Raw genomic sequence first — 17,498 nt, forward strand, 5'->3', positions numbered from 1 at the left:
GCAAAAACTTTTGTCTATAACCAGGCCTATACCTATCTGTGGCCTTTTAGAATTGGGATGTCTTTTAATGTATCTATGAGGGGATTTTTGTTTGTAAGTTGCTTTGGGTTGCCCTAGGCAAGATAAAGCCACTGACCAAATTCAAGAAATAATAATAAAAAGTAATAATAATAATTTTTTAAATAGAATAAATCATATACATGACATCCAAGGTCCACAGGAAAATCATCTGCCATCATTTGTATGATTTGAAAACATATCAGGAAGCTGAACCCCATGGTTTTAAACCTTTGCACAAACACCAGCAGTCAGTTTTCTTATGAATTTTGATGTAACTAATAACTTGTGATGATAGGTGCCTGGTGACAAATTTCCTGTAAAGCAAAAATAAAAATAAAAAATTGCTACATGTATTTTAAATATCAGCAGAAAAATTCATCAAACAAAACCATGTTTCAGTTATACCATGCTTTTCTCAAATCATGCTAGATTTATACAACACTTAAAAAAAAAAGCAAAGATTTAAACCTGACTGTAAACACTTCTAATATGATTATAATTTACTCTGGTTCTTTTTTAATTGTTAATACTTTGTCTAAGAGTCCGTATACATTTCCATTCACATTGTGTTGAAGGGACACTTTATTACTTGAATGACTACTGTAAGTATTTCTTACATTATGAAATGGCATTTTACATTCTGCAACAGGCGATAACTCTTTCTTAAATGTGACAACAGATGAATGTTCTGTAAATGACGTATCACTCCAAACATCTTTGCCATGTGCTTCCTGAATATTAATGGAATTCCCACCTTTCTGTAACATGTAATATAATATAGGATTAGTTTTGGTCAGTCTTGGGGAATCTCGCTCATGTTCATTTTTGTCCGTATCTGTGATGACCCATTTTATAGGCCCCCTTTCTCTAGGTACATGGCAAACACTAAACTGGTCACATTCAGGTTTTGATGAAACTGTGCCTCCCAAATGTTCAGTGAAGGGAGAACTGGCAGGACTCCTCATTGCAACTGAATACTGAAATGTTCGGTGATCCAAACAATTGGTTTGCTGTCCAGGATTCCCCATTAGCGTATGTACTGAAGGGACACTGAATTCAGTTTTGCTGTTATTTGTGAGGTTATTTTTTGTTCCTTTCTTTTTGCCATCAGTTACTGCTGAATTATTCCTATGCTGAGGCACGTCTTTTTCACAATTTTCTGACAGAAGCAGTTGTTTCAACACGTTAAATCCTTTGCTTTCTCTAGACCAACTCCTATTTTCACTTTCATTATTTGAAGCGTGACCTGAAGGGTATTTTAATTCAACATCAGTTCTGCTAAATTTCAATTCTTTCTGGTTGAGTCCAGGACCATACAAGGCATCTGCAGAAGACTTATGATTGTTTGCAGCATCAGATATGTTACCTTTGTTACCTTTTAGCAATTTCAAATGACCTTCTGAAGGTTCAGGATGCAGCTTCCTCTTCTTTGGGACTGTGCTGGGGCTTTTTGATTCCACAAAAGTCTGTTCCGCATTTCTGTGGCTCCTGTCCAGTTCATCTGCAGAATAGCTATCTTGACTCTGCCTCAGCAATCGACTTAGTAGGCCATTCTTTGAAAAAGAAAAGCCTTGAGGTGAGAGAGGGTTGGGTTTAAATTCCTCTGAGGCTGGAGAAGTAGCTGAATGTCTCTCTAATGAATGAGCTATTCCATGATATTTCTTGCTAACACTTTCCCTTACTTGCTGTGCATTTGGATTCTGAAGGGCATTTGATTCCTCAGAAGGTTCAGCTTTTATTTTTACAGTCAATATTTGTTCATTCAAAGCCTTTTCTGTCGGGTCTTGTAAACTCTCTTCTTTTGAATGCATCCTCTCCTTTGTTTCAGTCATACCTTTGTTGGAGGTTCCCAGAAGCAGTTGGAGGACAGTGCGTCTTTCAAGTAGATTCTGGATTTCTGAACTGGGAAATCTTTGTTCAGCTGGTAGAGGCTGACTACTGACAATTTTGTTTTCCTCAAGTGCACCTGATGCATTAGTAATCAGGGAGCTATTTAATCCATCTATCAATCCAACTGGTTTCTCTGGGTTTAGAGTCATCATTTGTTTGCCTGTCTGCCTTTGCTCATCTATTGACATGGAAGACTGCATCCCACATTGAGCTAAGTTTTGCAAAAGTTTACTTGCACTAAAAGATGGATTTGTTTGTACAGTTTCATTTCTGCTCTGTTTAGTTCCTTGAATTTCTTTGTGTACTGTAAGATCTATCAAGTGTTTAGAAGCTGGATTAATTAGTCTTTCAGGCTGTATGATGCAAGTGTATGGTGGTGAATTATGTTTGACCAGTAAAGGAGAATGGTGTGAAAGGTTGATGGGGGAATCCGCTTGTGTAGAATTTAGCAGAGGAGGAGTGTTTATTGGAGTAATTTGATTTGTACTAGAGCAATCTGTCATAGGAGTTCTGTTACCCATTGCTAAATTAAATTTTGTCACATCAGCTGAAACTAATGCACTCTCAGTTTCTGTGATTTTCTCAACATTGTCTTCATTTTTATGGCCAAGTAACAACTGAAGCAAAGTTACTTTCTGATGTGGATTGAGTTTTGCATTTTTAGAGGGACTTTTCTCTTCTACATTTTCTAGACAAGGAACTTTTGAATCCCAGTTGTGAAGTATGGATTGGGTTAAATTGTCTAGAGAAGCTGGCTGCGCAGAATCTGGTTTATTTGTTTTCTGTTTGAAAGATAAGTCTATAGGAAGACAATTAGAATGAGAACTTTCATCATCACTGCTGTCATCTTCTGTAAAACTTGGATTGTTGTCAGAATACTCATCAACCGTAGTTGGTGTACTACTCTCCTCAAAAATACTGGACCTTTCATTCTGTTCATATCCTTTAGTCTGCTTAGTAGCACTGTGATTTTTAAGGAGATGTAAAAGTAAACTACTGTTGGTAGGTGGTTTCATATGATTTTTTTCCATCGTTGTTTTGTAGCCTATGCTTTTAGGAGATGAATGAATTACCCCCATAGGACTCTGAAAATGTGTCATATTGCTTTTGTTGGTTATTGATTTGGTTGAAGATCTTACCTGACCATTAGGATGGCTTTCAATTCCTTTTGACAGTTTGAAATGGCCAACATCTTTCGGAACACTTTCTTTTAATCTTGCCATAGCAGCAAGTCTCTCACTTGCAATTTGACTTGCATTTTGTGCTTTTAGAGCATGTTCTCTGGAGTACTGCTGCAAGTGCGCTTCACTTGAAAGAAGCAAGGCTAGCTGACTACAAGCCACACTGGGTTTAGGAGACGTAGCAGGACTGGACCTTTTTTCCACCATGCTTGCAACAGCTTGTAATCTTGCAGCACAAGACAGCGACTCACTCATCACCTTGGAACCACTTTGTCCTGTATGCGAAGATTCTATAAACCGATCTTTAACCAGATTAGTTGTTAGCTCAGGCAGACCAGTCTCCAGCTTTTCATCTTTTGCTTTGCTCTTCTTCAGGAGAGTCTTCAAGTGACTGGATGCAACACCATAGCACCTTAAGTCTTTCTCAACTTGCAGAGAATCGTGGCTAAGAGAATACCCTTGCTCCTTGAGGCTCTGCCTAATCTGTTGTGACAAAGCAACGCTCTGCAGCCTAGAGCTGAATGACTGAAGCAAAGAGGCCAGTAATGTGCTATCCTGTTTGCCTTTAGGCACATTTTCAACCATGCCAGCTAACAAAGCTTCTTTTTTCCCATTTAAATCCACAATAGAATCAGACAAGCGTCTTCTCTTTGCTGCATTCCAGTCTTCAGAAGACTGCAATAGCCTTGCCTTTTTGTGATGCAGCATGCCAGAACCTTGATATGTATGTGTGTTAGCAACTGAACCATCTCTCTGACAGCTGGGAGATGTATTTCCAGAAACCCTGAAGTTCTGATCTTCTGCACCAGGCCCAACAGGCTTTTTGTCAACCGCAGAACCCGAACCTCCTGCTGCTTGATGCATTAGTAATCCCTCTAGGTAAGTTAGAACAACGGAATCCTGGTGCATCTCAGAGACAAGCTCTTCTCCATGAGTCATGTTCAATACAAGTATCCACAAAGGCTCCCTTTTTATTCACTTTAAGGACTAACTTGTTATTGGTGAACTGAGATTCAGATTAATAAGCAAGTCTACTGTTGCCTACAAAATGTGATGCAGAACAGGTGCAGTAGTCCTTGATTGATTCTCTCATTAAGTTTTTGTGGAAAACTAAAAGTTCCATTTTTATGCATCTCTGCTGCGGTATGCACATGCATTTATGAAGGTGATCCAGATTGACTTATTTAAAACATGGTTCCAGAGGAAACATATTCATATTCTTCTAGTGGATTTCTGCAGCTGAGGTTTTCTTTTTTCAGTCTTTTCTCATCATATTGTACATGGCTAATTCCTATGAAGCAAAAAAGAAAAAAAAATCAGCAAAAGTATTTTGAAGGTACCAAAATTGTATTCAAGCAAAAACAGAAGCGCATCACACAGCTCTGTAGTCTTTTGATCAGCTAATTCTTCCTGAACAAACCAGCGCCTTGCACTTTTGTTTCCCTATAAAGTGTTGCTTGAAAGCCCCTCTTCACACAAATGATAGGTTACAGCAGGCATAGGCAAACTCGGCCCTCCAGATGTTTTGAGACTACAATTCCCATCACCCCTGACCACTGGTCCTGTTAGGTATGGATGATGGGAGTTGTAGCTCCAAAACATCTGGAGGGCCAAGTTTGCCTGTGGCTGGATTACAGTTAATAGAATGTCCCAATACAGGCATTGAAAAGAGGGGGAGGGCACAATGGGCTGCACAGAGTCAGGGACAAACTGAAGCACCTTGGCTGTCCTGTCCCCTGCCCCAACTTGAAGCCATGGAATGACGGCAGAAACTGGAAAGCAAGCACTTGATGTTGGTGTCTGCCTTTCTTAACAAATACATGATTCAGATAGAGTTTACTGTGATACTGGTTATCATCATCATCATCTCTGAAAGAGGGACACCCCCTCTCTCTTTGGTATTCACTACTATACATTGTATTGTGTGTCACCATTTGGAAATGATCATGAAAGAGAAGAACACGGAGGCTTTTATGGAGCCAGCAAACTGCTAAATGTACCCAGTCTTCCAGAATAACAGGCTAAAGATATATCGGCATGGATAGAACAGCAAAGGATTTGGGCCACAGTCTAGAAAGGCTACTTTCCACCTATGGCTATGTGCAGATTTTAATAACTTTTTTTTGTACAGCCAATCAATTGGTTAGATTTATATGGAAAGGTGGGCTGCTCTCCAGCCAAGTGAGTGGGCACATAAAAAACCCAAAACTGACTGCTAACTTTGTTCCTCTGGACTTTTATGTGCAAATAAAGTTTTTTAAAAAGGGAAATGGTAAGCATTAAAAAATTCAAGATAAATATTTATTTCCTAACTTTAAAATGATGTAATATCTTTTCAATTTTTTATAAAGTTTAAAACAAGTCTATTAACAAATCTCAGTCATAAGAGCCAGTGCCTAATGAATGAAGCATTAATCTAAAGAGCATGAGAATCAGCTAAAAATCAAAGAAAATAAACATCAAAATTAGTGTCAGTTATACAAGACCCACCTTATACCTGTGACTGTGAATTATTTTAACCGCTAATAATAATAATAATAATAATAATAATAATAATAATTTCTGCCTTCTGTAGTCCCCACCATAGTCAATACCAGCTGCTCCCTCTGCCTCAAACAGATGGTGGGTCAGTCCAGATGTGATACCAAAGCATGATTTGTTACAGGAACAAGCCCTGTGTTCATGTGCTGCTTTCCCCTCACATTTAGTAAGAATAGAATAAGGCTTAAAAATATGTTGTTTAGCTTTCAGAAATGAGGTGGCTAGTTTCAAGTCCTATTTTTAAAAAAATTGTAACAAAAACTCATTAAACTGACTTTTGTAGAGTTACTAGATTTTAATATGGAGAAATGTCATTGTTCTACAAAATAAATTTGTCACTGAATGTCTATAAGTACTCCGAAAGTGATTCATGTGTTATGAACTGAGGCTGGTATGTGTGCGTAACTGTTCACACAAATGATTTGCTTGCGTGATGCGTATTCATAAAGGAGGTGACTCATGAAAGACATGGTGGGAACTTCCATGAGCAGAGAAAATGAGTATGTCAGCTTTTTAGAAGTTATACTTCAAATACTGGCTTGTGGAAACAAGGCGTTGTATCTTTCCTCTCCCCAAATCTGTTCCAGGGAGTCCTCCAATGCATTGGAGCAGACTTTGAAGGGTACACTTTGAAGGGAAAAGAGAGCAAGAAGATCCGCTAGGCAAGTGAAGGTACGATGTGTGAGCAGAAAAGCTTCTGCACATAGTCAAGCTGTTTCAAAACAAAGGAAATTATAAGGACATGTTTCTACAGAATTCTTTTATGAGTTAAGAGTTCTACTAAACAGTGAAAACCTTAACTATATTATACTAAATTCATTACAAAAATTGCCATACGAGTAGTGATTTGTATGTGCAGTCTACTATTTTATGTTTGCTAACATGTCAAAAAAAGGGGGGCAGAATCAGTGATGGAGATCTGAATTCAGGACAGCAAGAATTCACGGTAGTCTTGCAGCAGTTTCTCTGACCTCATGTGGAGGATTTTTCATTAGTATGTTTTGATAATACATAAAAGAGATATCAATAAAACATGTAAGATTGTGATGTTTATGACATTAGAACAGCATAATTACCAGTCAACAACTAATATTTGGAAATTTGAAAGTGCTGAGATGATATGGTCCTAGAATATACAACTGTGGTAACGCTACCGTCCTTGGAACAGGAAATAACTTCCACCATATTTTCACACACCCCTTTGTCACCACAATATAGGTATCCTTGATGCATATCTGGTTCTCGATCAAGTGATCCTGAGATCTCAACCTCTGGGTTAGAAGAGGGGGCTGAACCTAGGGCAGATAAACCCTTCTGCCCTCTTTTTTAATTAGGAGAGGACTAGGTTGCATAAGCACTATTTTTCTCATGTATCTCTGGATTGGGGGCAGTAATGCAGTACAGGAAGAAAAAGGTTATTTAGCTTAAACATTCACTCCAAGGACACACACTCTTAAGTAATTTATCAAATTTATGTTGATAAAATGTCAGCAATTTTGAGCAAAAGACATGATAGATAATCAGAAAGTTGTGGCCATAGCTCTTAGTAGAATGTTTTATATATGTCTTCATGAATGCTACGGAAAGAAAGTAATTACAAAATAGCAAGAAAGGGCTATTTATCTTTGCTACTTGTTCTATTAATGATAGTTTTTGAAATGAATCTTACTACCTAAGTAGTGGAAATCAATACTGACACATCTGCAAATATCAGGTTTCCCACTCAAATCATTCTGCTAAGAATAAACATTGTACTCAGTATGAGAACTTCACAACCAATTAATTTGCAGCTTAAATGACTAATAATAGTGTTATTAATTGGGGGGTGCAGACTCCCCATAATCCTAACTTTAGTAAAAGGAAGATTTTAGCTAATATTTGGAGTATGGAAGGAAGATGCTAGGCCAGTGAAAAATATAGGCTGAACCAGTAATCCTGTTCAGAAAATGGTTGCTAGTGATGCCATTAAGAAACCCAAGTACTGGGCCATTAAGAACAACTGACCATCCAGATGCTGTCCTCCCCGCCAACGAAGAAGTGGACAGCAACAGAAGAACTGAGAGAGGGAGGTTTCCAGTGGTAACAGGGGGTATGATGTCACCACAGGAAAAAAGGTATCCTTTTAAAACAGGTTTTGCAGCAGGTGTTTTGCAGAAGAATAATGAAAGGCACTGGTTGGAGGAAGCTGCACGCAGAGCTGGAGAGCCTGGTCCCCTTCTGCTTTGGACCCAAACATGCCGAAGCTATGAGAGAAGCAACGAGAGACCCTCTTGCAGTGTGTTGTTCTGCACTTCCTCCATCAAAACTCAGGTTATAAATGTGTGTGCAAAGTAAACCACATTTCATAAAGACAGGGCAGTTTCTGCTGCACCTCATTCCCAAGGAACAAAAATCCTTGTTAGGGGCCCAAGACCCCTGGAATCTTGTTACCACTCAGCAGAGATTGGGGTGGCCTGTAACACTAGGAATAAAATGGGAAATTGTTTTTAACCATATTTCCTTCCATAACATGCTTAAATCAGACGTAGCTTAGGACTGCACATTCTAGCCAAAACCAACATACAAAACAGGGTATGTGGATTTAGGCTAATTTTACTTGCCGTAAGAACAGCTTTCTGCTGTTCAAGGCTGTTATGGTTCCCACATTTTGCACTTCAATGGAAGCAACTGGTGGGGGCGAGAATAGTAGCCAAGTGTTAAATGTCACAGGGAATGATATGAGGAACATATTACAGAGAGTTTATATGTGTACATATGAGGGAGAAAAACACTGTGTGGATTATTGAGGAATTAGCAGCCTGCTCTTCATATTAGGAAAATGTGACTACCGTATTTTTCGCTCTATAACACGCACCAGACCATAACACGCACGTAGTTTTTAGAGGAGGAAAACAAGAAAAAAAATTCTAAACGAAACAGTGGATGTATGATTTTTGTGGTTCATGCTGTGGCCACAGACATGTGATCTGACAGTGAGTTTGGAGTAGCCCAATGCAAAAATCCTGAGGATCCATGTGGATCCATGCTTTGTAACCACGTTTTAAGTGGGGAGGGAAGGAAAAGCACTCAAGGGACAAGGAGCACGCATGGGGTGTGTGGAGAAGGATGCTGCTAATAATGCTATTTAGCGAGCTGAGTGGGGAGGAGAGAGGGACAGAGAGCCTGCTTGCTTTAAAGGAGCCAACCGGACAGGAGCCGCTTATACTCGTGTAAGCGGCTCCTCTCCTCTCCCGCTTTGCTCCTTTAAAGCAAGCAGGCTCTCTGTCCCTCTCTCCTCCCCACTCAGCGGCTCTTCTCCCGCTTTGCTGTTTCAAAGCGAGCCACGGAGGAGGGAAGGAAGGGGAACCATGGATCCTCTGCTCACGACTGCAGCAGAGCCCCCACCCCCCGCCACCCGTAGTCATTCCCTCCAAAACACGCACAGACATTTCCCCTTACTTTCTAGGAGGAAAAAAGTGAGTGTTATGGTGCAAAAAATACGGTATAAGATTAAGATTATGATTTAACGTTAGTATCAGTATAACATTCAAATTTCAACTTTAAGTCATCTCTATTCTTAATTATTTAATTATAATTGCATTATAATGTGTTGCATATGAGGCCTTCTTAGAAGTGGATCCCTTGCTTATGGAATGGTAGGCCTGCCTGGTGCTGACATTAACATCTTTTCAGCAACAGACAAAGCTTTTTCTGTTTTTCTAGGTATTTGGTTGTTAACATCTTTTGCTTTGGGGGGACATTTTAGCTGGTTTGAAAAGTGAAGCTTTACTAAAACATACACAATTCATGACACCATAGAAATCTGTTTTGAAATATTGATGGAAAACATCTAGTTATTAAAATGGACCAGTTTAAATTATATATGAATCAAAATTAATAATTTTTTAGAATTAGGAAATGTATTTTGACATTATTGTGTTTCAGTACATTCCAAAGTCTCAGTCGATGCTTGAACAAAGTTAATTACATGATCATTTAACTTCAGTGCTAAATTATTAATAGAAGAGTAAAAATATAGATAAGAATGCATAAATAAATGTATCAAACTCAGTTATAAAAATGAATTTGAGAGCTGGAGAAGACTTGATCACAAAGTATATGCGTGCGCGCACGCACACACACACACACCCATTATTGACAAATAATGCACATTTTGGAAAATATTCTAAATCACTATAAATAATTGTACTCTTCTTAAAAATATTTTATGATTACTGGAAAAAGAACAAAAATTAATAACTGTTTTGAACTTTTAAATCCTATTGAACAATTATTAAAGTTGCACTAAAATCCTATGGTTTGTCTACTGCTAAAATAGATTTGACATATGCATGGTACAAGTTCAAGGTCACTGATCAGGAAATAAGATTACAAATAGGACTGATGTAACAGCTGGCTTCTGATCAAAGCTTCAGGGATTTTAATACACTTACCAGAAAATACACTGCATTTCCTTATACAGTGTAGTTTTTAAGGTATTATAAACAAATCCATGTACTTATTTTCTGTAGCACAGCATTCAAAACACAACATCAAACCCAGAGAAAACTAGTCTATGTTAATGAAAGAAGTGTTATTTTCTGTCACAAGCTATTGTCTGAATAAGGTAGGTAATCTATTGATTCATTCCAACCTACAGTTCTATTGTTAATCCAAAGCAGCCTGTGCAAAAGTGAAAAGCAGTTTTGCGTGACCACAGGATGCTGCATGCCTATTATGACACAGCTCAGTGTTGAATAGGTTCCCCACCACCTTTTAAAACAAAGATCTCTGACATGGTTTGTGTGGGTCCAATGGTATCATTGAGATCTTCCCCTGGTGCCCATGAAGCCTCTGAGTTTTTGCACCAACTACCCCATGATGATGGGATGGTTATATTCTCCCCCACTTCCCCCCAAAAAGGAGGTTTGAAGAGTGACATTGTTTCCAATTTCTTCTTTCAGATCTTTGGGCTAAAATCAACAAGTCCCGCTAGACGCAGTGTTTCTCAACCTGTGGGTCCCCAGATGTTGTTGGACCACAGCTCTCATAATTCCTAGCCAGTCATCAGGGATGATGGGAGTTGTAGTCCAACTACATTTGGGAACCCACAGGTTGAGAACCGCTTCACTAGAGGAATGGATTCCTCCCCATCTCCTTATGCAACCTCTATACCCCTCCCCAAATCTGTTCTGGAGGGTCAGAAGAAAGCCAGAGCAGGGTGCATGGCAGGAGAGGGCAGACTGTTCCATCTGGCAAGAAGAAATCCTTGCCCTGACAGAACAATTGCCTTGGCACAAGGCTGAATTCCATCTTGTGTGTTTTGTCAAGGCTAAAAAGAGTAGTGACCCTATTACGTTTTGGAACAAGTTTCAGGAGAAATATATATAAAATGTTAGAGACTTCCGGGGTGGCGCCATCGGTAACGGCGGACTCCCTCTGAATTGGCGGGACCAGCTCCACATGAAATGGGTCTTTTCCGCTACGGCGAAGCGGGGACCCTTCTGGAAATCACAGGCGGATGAAGCCTGTGACCGTGGGACTCGGCGGGCACCCTTAGCGCCCCCCCAACCCGCAAAGGAACCCACTAACGGGCTCCGAAGCGACGAGGGGGAAGTGGCGCGGTGCTGTGAGTCAACTGCTTTTTCTGCGGAGCGAAGCTATATAGCCGTTATCGGAGAGCGCTGCCTTTTTCCTGGGACAATTTGGCATCTAAAATAACCATCCGTGAGTACTGAAACACTGAATAATTGGACTTGAATTAAGAACTGGCGAAATAGAAAGGAATTTGGACTTAAAATTTACACTAATTTGGTACTGAAACGGGAAGGTCTAAACAGGAAGTCAGCCTTCCGTTTCCTTGTAGCCAGAACAAAGCAAAGACAACGTAAACTAGAGCTTTGAAAATCACTTTTAAAGGATTGGCTTTCATCATTTAAAATCGCTGAACCCCCCTTCGGCAGCAGGAGAAGAAGGGGGATCTTTTTTGGGCTGTTTAAACCTGCAGAAGTGAGTTTAAAGCAAAGTAAATTTCCACCGTCCTGATCCTGGAGCGGGGTGTCAGAATTGATGTTTGAAGCTCATTGACCAGAAACAAATGTCTCTGACAGATAGTTAAGAGAAGAGAAACATAGTGATTCCATTGTTTCCTTTCGCATTTTAAAAGAACAAATATGGACAAAATATCACAAAAAAGAAACTTTGTTGCTATTGTTATCAAAAGAAAGAACAACTAGAAGCTTTCCCCCTAGAGGGGGATTGTGAAATTGTAACTAATTCCTGGGAGCTTGCAGCTGTCTCAGATTACAACCGTGGGAAAGGATTTGTTACCTTGCAGGACAATGTCTTCAGAAGCACTGTTGGGTGCTTTCTGTAAAATAAATGCCCTATTGGATCAGTTAAGCCAGAAGATGGATTTAATGACTAATGCGGGCAGAACCCTTGAACAGGTAGTGGGAAATTATATGGAGCTCACCCAGGAACTAAAACAGGAGTGTGCCATGACAGAACAACTGAAAGAAGAGGATGTTGTTGAATCTTGGGCGCCAGAGATGGAGGGAGCAGCGGCCCAGCAGGAACATAAATTTTTGGAGTTGACAAATGAACTTGGAAAAAACCAGACTTGGAAAGATAAAGTTTGGTTAGGTTTGGAAATGGGGGGCTGGATAGACTCCCCTTTACAGGGAGATCTGGACTTTTCGAGTCTGGCAATGGGCCGTCTGATGTCTGGAGCTGTGGGGGCTCTCAATTTTGGAGGGAATCTGGAACATGTTTTTAAATACCATATGGAGTCCAGTCTGGTCTATGGAAAAGGGGCTGACTTGTTGGAAAGGGTCCAAAACATTACCAAGCTGGAGTTCCCGAGAATGAAAGGAAAATATGAAGAAGAGCTGCGGAAGGGACATGGAAGAGACTTGAGGGCCTCGGATATAAGGTTACCAGGTTAATGTGCTAGATTAATAGATTAAAAAGGACTGACAAAGCCCGGGACCAGGAGGAAGGGACGCTGGATGAAGATTGGATTGTTTTGCTCTTTTTTTATATATAATTAAGATTGTTCTAGAAAATTAATGAATGTTAGAAAAATGTTGAAATGAAATTACTTGGCTTTTGTAAAAATGTCTAAAGAATTAGGTAAGAATGTTAAGGTTAGGAGAAGTTGGTAAAATAAGATTTAAGCTTTAAATTTTAAGGTTTCTATATGATAAGATGAAAATAGAATTAAGGTAATGTAATGACAGAATATTATGAACTAAGGAAAGGATTTGCTGCGATTATTATTAATCAGGAAACAAGAAAAGGGAGGAGGAGGAGGTCAAAGAAAGAAGGTATTGAAAGTGGGGAATCTGAGAATGATGGTTTTATTTTTTTATTTTATTTTTCTGTCTTGTTTTTTCTTTGTGTGTGTGAAATTTTCTTTTTTATTTTTTTTAAAATCTTTTTTCCAATAAGTATCATATATATATATATATATATATATATATATATATATATATATATATATTTAATACAATTTATCTGCACTGTTGTAATATGATAATTCTCATGCCATGTATCATTATCTATTTGTACACATAGCCTGTGTTTTTGTTCTCACAACCAGGGACAATAAAAATAAACAGAGGCTTTGGGCGCGTTTGGGGAGCACAGAAGGTTACAGTAAGGAAGATGGGAATGGTCACTGTGAGAGCCATTTTCCATCCACAATATGTTGGAGACAGCCCTATATTTGATTAATGGACAAAAAAAAAGTGAAAGGGTGGGGAATCAAAGTATCTTAGGCACAAATGCTACAAGCAGATATATGCTGGATACAAGTCAACTTCAAACCTAACCAGGAGGTTGTTGTAAACCAGGATCGCTCATCACAACACAATGTAACTTGGATATTGTAAAAGTGAAGCTAAACTTTGCCAAAGTCTAGATCCACCAGCACAGGAGGTGGAAGGAAGGGGGAGGACCACATTAGACCAGTGCTTTGCTCTGACCCATTCACATAGCACTAGACTACAAATGTCTATCCTGTACCAGTCCAAAGGTCACACTCACCAATTATTCTGTAATCATTGTCTTTCAAACTGTGAGCTCTGGTTCGGGGGAATCCATTTTTTAATAAATCAAACTTAAACATATCATGTAACTGATGATACTGTAACCAAGCAGTAACTTGGCTCCTTAAGTCTTCCACTGGGTTCAGTCTGGGTTCCCTCCCTGTAAGGCCCAACCATTCCCTATAGGTCACCCATTGTCTATCCATATTAACTCTCTTAATTGCAATTGCTTCAGTGGGGGATAGCCATAAAGGTGCTTTTCTTCCCAGCAAGTTTTTATATTTATCCCAAACTCTATACAAATCCTTCCTAACAATCTGTTTTGTAAAACCCTTATAAACTTTAGCTTTCCCATACCAAAGACATGCATGCCGGCCAAATTTTGTATCATGGCCTTCCAAATCTAAAATGTCTGCATTTTCAATTCAATCCATTCCTTTAGCCAACACAAGGAAGCTGCCTCGTTGAAAGTCTGGCAGGGCAAAGCCTCCTCTTTTATATCTGTCCAATTTTTATGTTTAATTTGTGGCTTTCCCGCCTGCCAGATAAATTTAGAAATATATTTTTCCCTTCTTTGAGGCTACTTAATTTACTTAAAAACAGGATAGATTGGAATAAGAACAGGAGCTTAGATAGAATTTCAGCCATCAAAATAAATGTGTAACGTAACAGGGAAAGTTTCATCCTTCCCCAAATCTCCAACTCCTTATTTCCACAATTTTATATTTTGAAATAAGTTGAGGTTCCTCACTGTCAGCCAAGACCTCACAATTATTTTTAATGCAGTACTAAGATTACTAACCACCCCTAACACACAAACAAACTCCAGGTTCTAGCTCACCAAGAGAAAAGAAAGTGTGCATGGAATTCAGCTCCATGTTGGGTGGAGGAACAAATTTTGATAATCTTTCCTGATCTCTCCTAAATTCAGCATGAAAGTGGTGAGACTCGTCAGTGAGTAAGAAATGTAGTCTCTTGATGTATTGGGAACAATAACTGAATCAAAGGCAGTATTTGCCACCCACTACCTCATCATAGCCTTTCAATAAGGTTGATGGGAGGAGAGCAAAACACTGTCTCTTAATCTGCAGGGCATGTTCTGTAAATATCAAGTGGCAGTGTTTCCTACCCCATCTTTTTTTCCCTGTTACCAGTGCTTCTCTAAGCTACTGACTCCAAGAAGAGAGGAACTGCCTGCCAAAGAAAGAATGATCTCTGCAGTTCCTGAACGCATACTTAGGCTGTTCTTGAAGTCAGCAAGTGGGAAGGAGTGGCACTAACTATACAGAAAATACTGAAGATAGCGGTGCTAGTGGAACTTGCTAGACATAGCGAAAAAAGCCACCGCCTAGCACAACTGTTTCTTCCAACTACACTGGGATAGGTATCATTTATTTTAAAATATTTATAGGCCACTTTTTCTGAGTCAAACTATCAAGAAAGCTTAATGTAATAACAATTTAAAATTACAGCTTCAACAATAAAACGATGGAATAAGAAACACAAATGCAATTTCTACAAATTGCCCATAACTTCAATAAAACATCAATACTAAAATTCTAACGCTCCTACAATATAAAACACAATTCCAGCCAAGCCATTAGCTAAAAGAAGCACCTTAAAAATATCCATAATTGCATTGCCCTCATCAAGACAGGTGGCTGCATTTTGAGCCAGCTCAAACAATAGCAGCACACAGGAACAAAACAAACAAACACACTTAAAGCTTTTGCAATTAAAGTTTTCCCCCAGAAAATACTTATTTCCCCTTCCTTGAAAAGCACTACTATTGACCAGAAAATTGAGCCACCACTTTATGTGGTCCTCCTTCGTAAGTACGATATGGCAAGATGTAAATACTATAAATATTCCCAATTTGCCATGAATTCATGATCTTTTAACTGTATTGCTACATGAAAAACTGACAGAGCACAGGATTAATCATTAGCAGAAAAGAAAAATATGCCATTTGCCAGCAGGGAAAAATGAGCAGGGCTGGAGTGGCAGCAACACATTTCCAGTGATGGTGCTGCACTCCCCAGGATACGTAAAGCAGTGATGAAGTCAAGGGAGCTCCAGGTGGCACTGCTGCCAACTTAGAGCTCCCCCAACCTTAACCCACTGCCACTCCATGCTCCATCATCTGCCACTGCCGCTATTTACCCTATGCAATCTAAGTAACAGTAAAAGTCCAAACAAAAACATTCTCCAAGTCACCAGTCAAGACATACAAATTTGAATTTGATACTGTGTTAAATCAACAGCATTACCTAGTATGGGTTCCTACCTACATGTATTTTTAAATGACAAAAAGCATACACAAGTTGTGTGCATAAATTGCACTTAACTGTGTGCATGTAACTACAGAAATTTAAGTAATAATCAACCCTAATGGTCCTGAGAACACCTTCAATTTCTAGTGGTTGAATTAGATTTGGAGATCCATGACAAATGGAAAAAACAAAAACATCATTGATGACCAGAGAGCTTTTGAATCATGCCAGTTGTAATAAATAGGATTCTACTTCTGCTGCAGAGCTAACAAAGGGACTTCATAGAAGAATAGCATGCAGCTCTCCTTATGGACACAGCAGTAGTGAGATGTTACAGTTGTGGGGTGACGGCAGGCAATATCAACATACTTCACTTGTGCCTTGGCATGAGCTGCTGACATAAGGGAAGCTTACCAAAAATAAAAAAAAAATCCACCCCACTCAAGTTTATGTCAAGATTGTGGAGTCTGGATTACCTGATTTTGTTTGCAGAGTTCATCTGATGATCCTCCTTTTGTTTCTTTTTCTGGACTTGGTTCAGACAGCTGAGCATGGACAATCTGCCCCTTTACAGTTTATGTCTTTTTCCTTCTTGGAGGCTACTGATGTGTTCATGCACTGTTTTAGTAGATGTACATATGCCCTCAAATACCTCAGTAATCTGTAAGAGAAGAAAGAAAAAAAGATGTTGTAAATTATGCAGTTTAGAATTTTAAGCGTTTACAGTGGTACCTCGGGTTACAGACGCTTCAGGTTACAGACCCCGCTAACCCAGAAATAGTACCTCAGGTTAAGAAATTTGCTTCAGGGTGAGAACAGAAATCGTGCTCTGGCAGTGGGAGGCCCCATTAGCTAAAGTGGTACCTCAGGTTAAGAACAGTTTCAGGTTAAGAACGGAGCTCCAGAACGAATTAAGTTCTTAACCAGAGGTACCACTCTATCCTATTAAGCAATGATATACTGATACCAACTTCACTCTCATCCTGAACCTCAGAGGAAGAGGACTGGTGCTCAAAGACAAATCATAGATTAATGGATTATAAATTGTAAGCTAACACAAAATGAGAGAGGATATAACTTTGATATTGCTTATATAATGTGGAAGTTAAGGCATGAGCCTAAATGATAATGTTCTGCTTTTTGGTGCATCAGTGAATTTGTAAAGAGTAATAACCCTTGTTTTAAATGGATGGTTTTTTAAATCTTGGAATGTTTCTTTATTTGGTATTTTCTTTCATTGCACGTCTATTTCCCGCCAGCAGAGGACCACTAGCTGGATATGGATAGGTGAGAGTGTGAAGTATTTGCAGTCCAAAAAAGAATGGACTGTAGGGCTCAGGGAATAGGGTATAGCATGCAGTGCAAGTCTAAATACAGAGTGTGCCTCCAAATATTGTGGGATTCCAAAATAAACCCAGGTTCACCAGCAGGGCTTTGGTAGGCAGCCAGTAATCTGGAGTGTTGCTCTAGCAGTGGTCTGGAGTCCACCATGACCTGAAATAATCTCTACCTCCCCAAAGGAG

At 39.3% G+C, this 17,498-nt stretch overlaps 1 protein-coding gene across 2 annotated transcripts in view; it reads right to left on the reverse strand.

The window, feature by feature from the left end:
- Window positions 1–508: 508 nt before the first annotated feature.
- The window catches only part of NRIP1 (nuclear receptor interacting protein 1), a 74,032-nt gene continuing 57,042 nt past the window's right edge, over window positions 509–17,498 (reverse strand). For both annotated transcript variants that reach the window (XM_053386501.1, XM_053386502.1), the window contains exons 2-3: window positions 16,452–16,636; window positions 509–4,422 (exon numbers count right to left, since the gene is read on the reverse strand). In XM_053386501.1, coding sequence (XP_053242476.1) covers window positions 561–4,070 — 3,510 coding nt within the window. In that variant the 5' untranslated portion in view covers window positions 4,071–4,422; window positions 16,452–16,636 and the 3' untranslated portion in view covers window positions 509–560. The remainder of the gene's footprint in view (window positions 4,423–16,451; window positions 16,637–17,498) is intronic.

Source organism: Podarcis raffonei, chromosome 4 (genome assembly GCF_027172205.1).
Source record: "Podarcis raffonei isolate rPodRaf1 chromosome 4, rPodRaf1.pri, whole genome shotgun sequence".
NCBI lineage: Eukaryota > Metazoa > Chordata > Lepidosauria > Squamata > Lacertidae > Podarcis > Podarcis raffonei.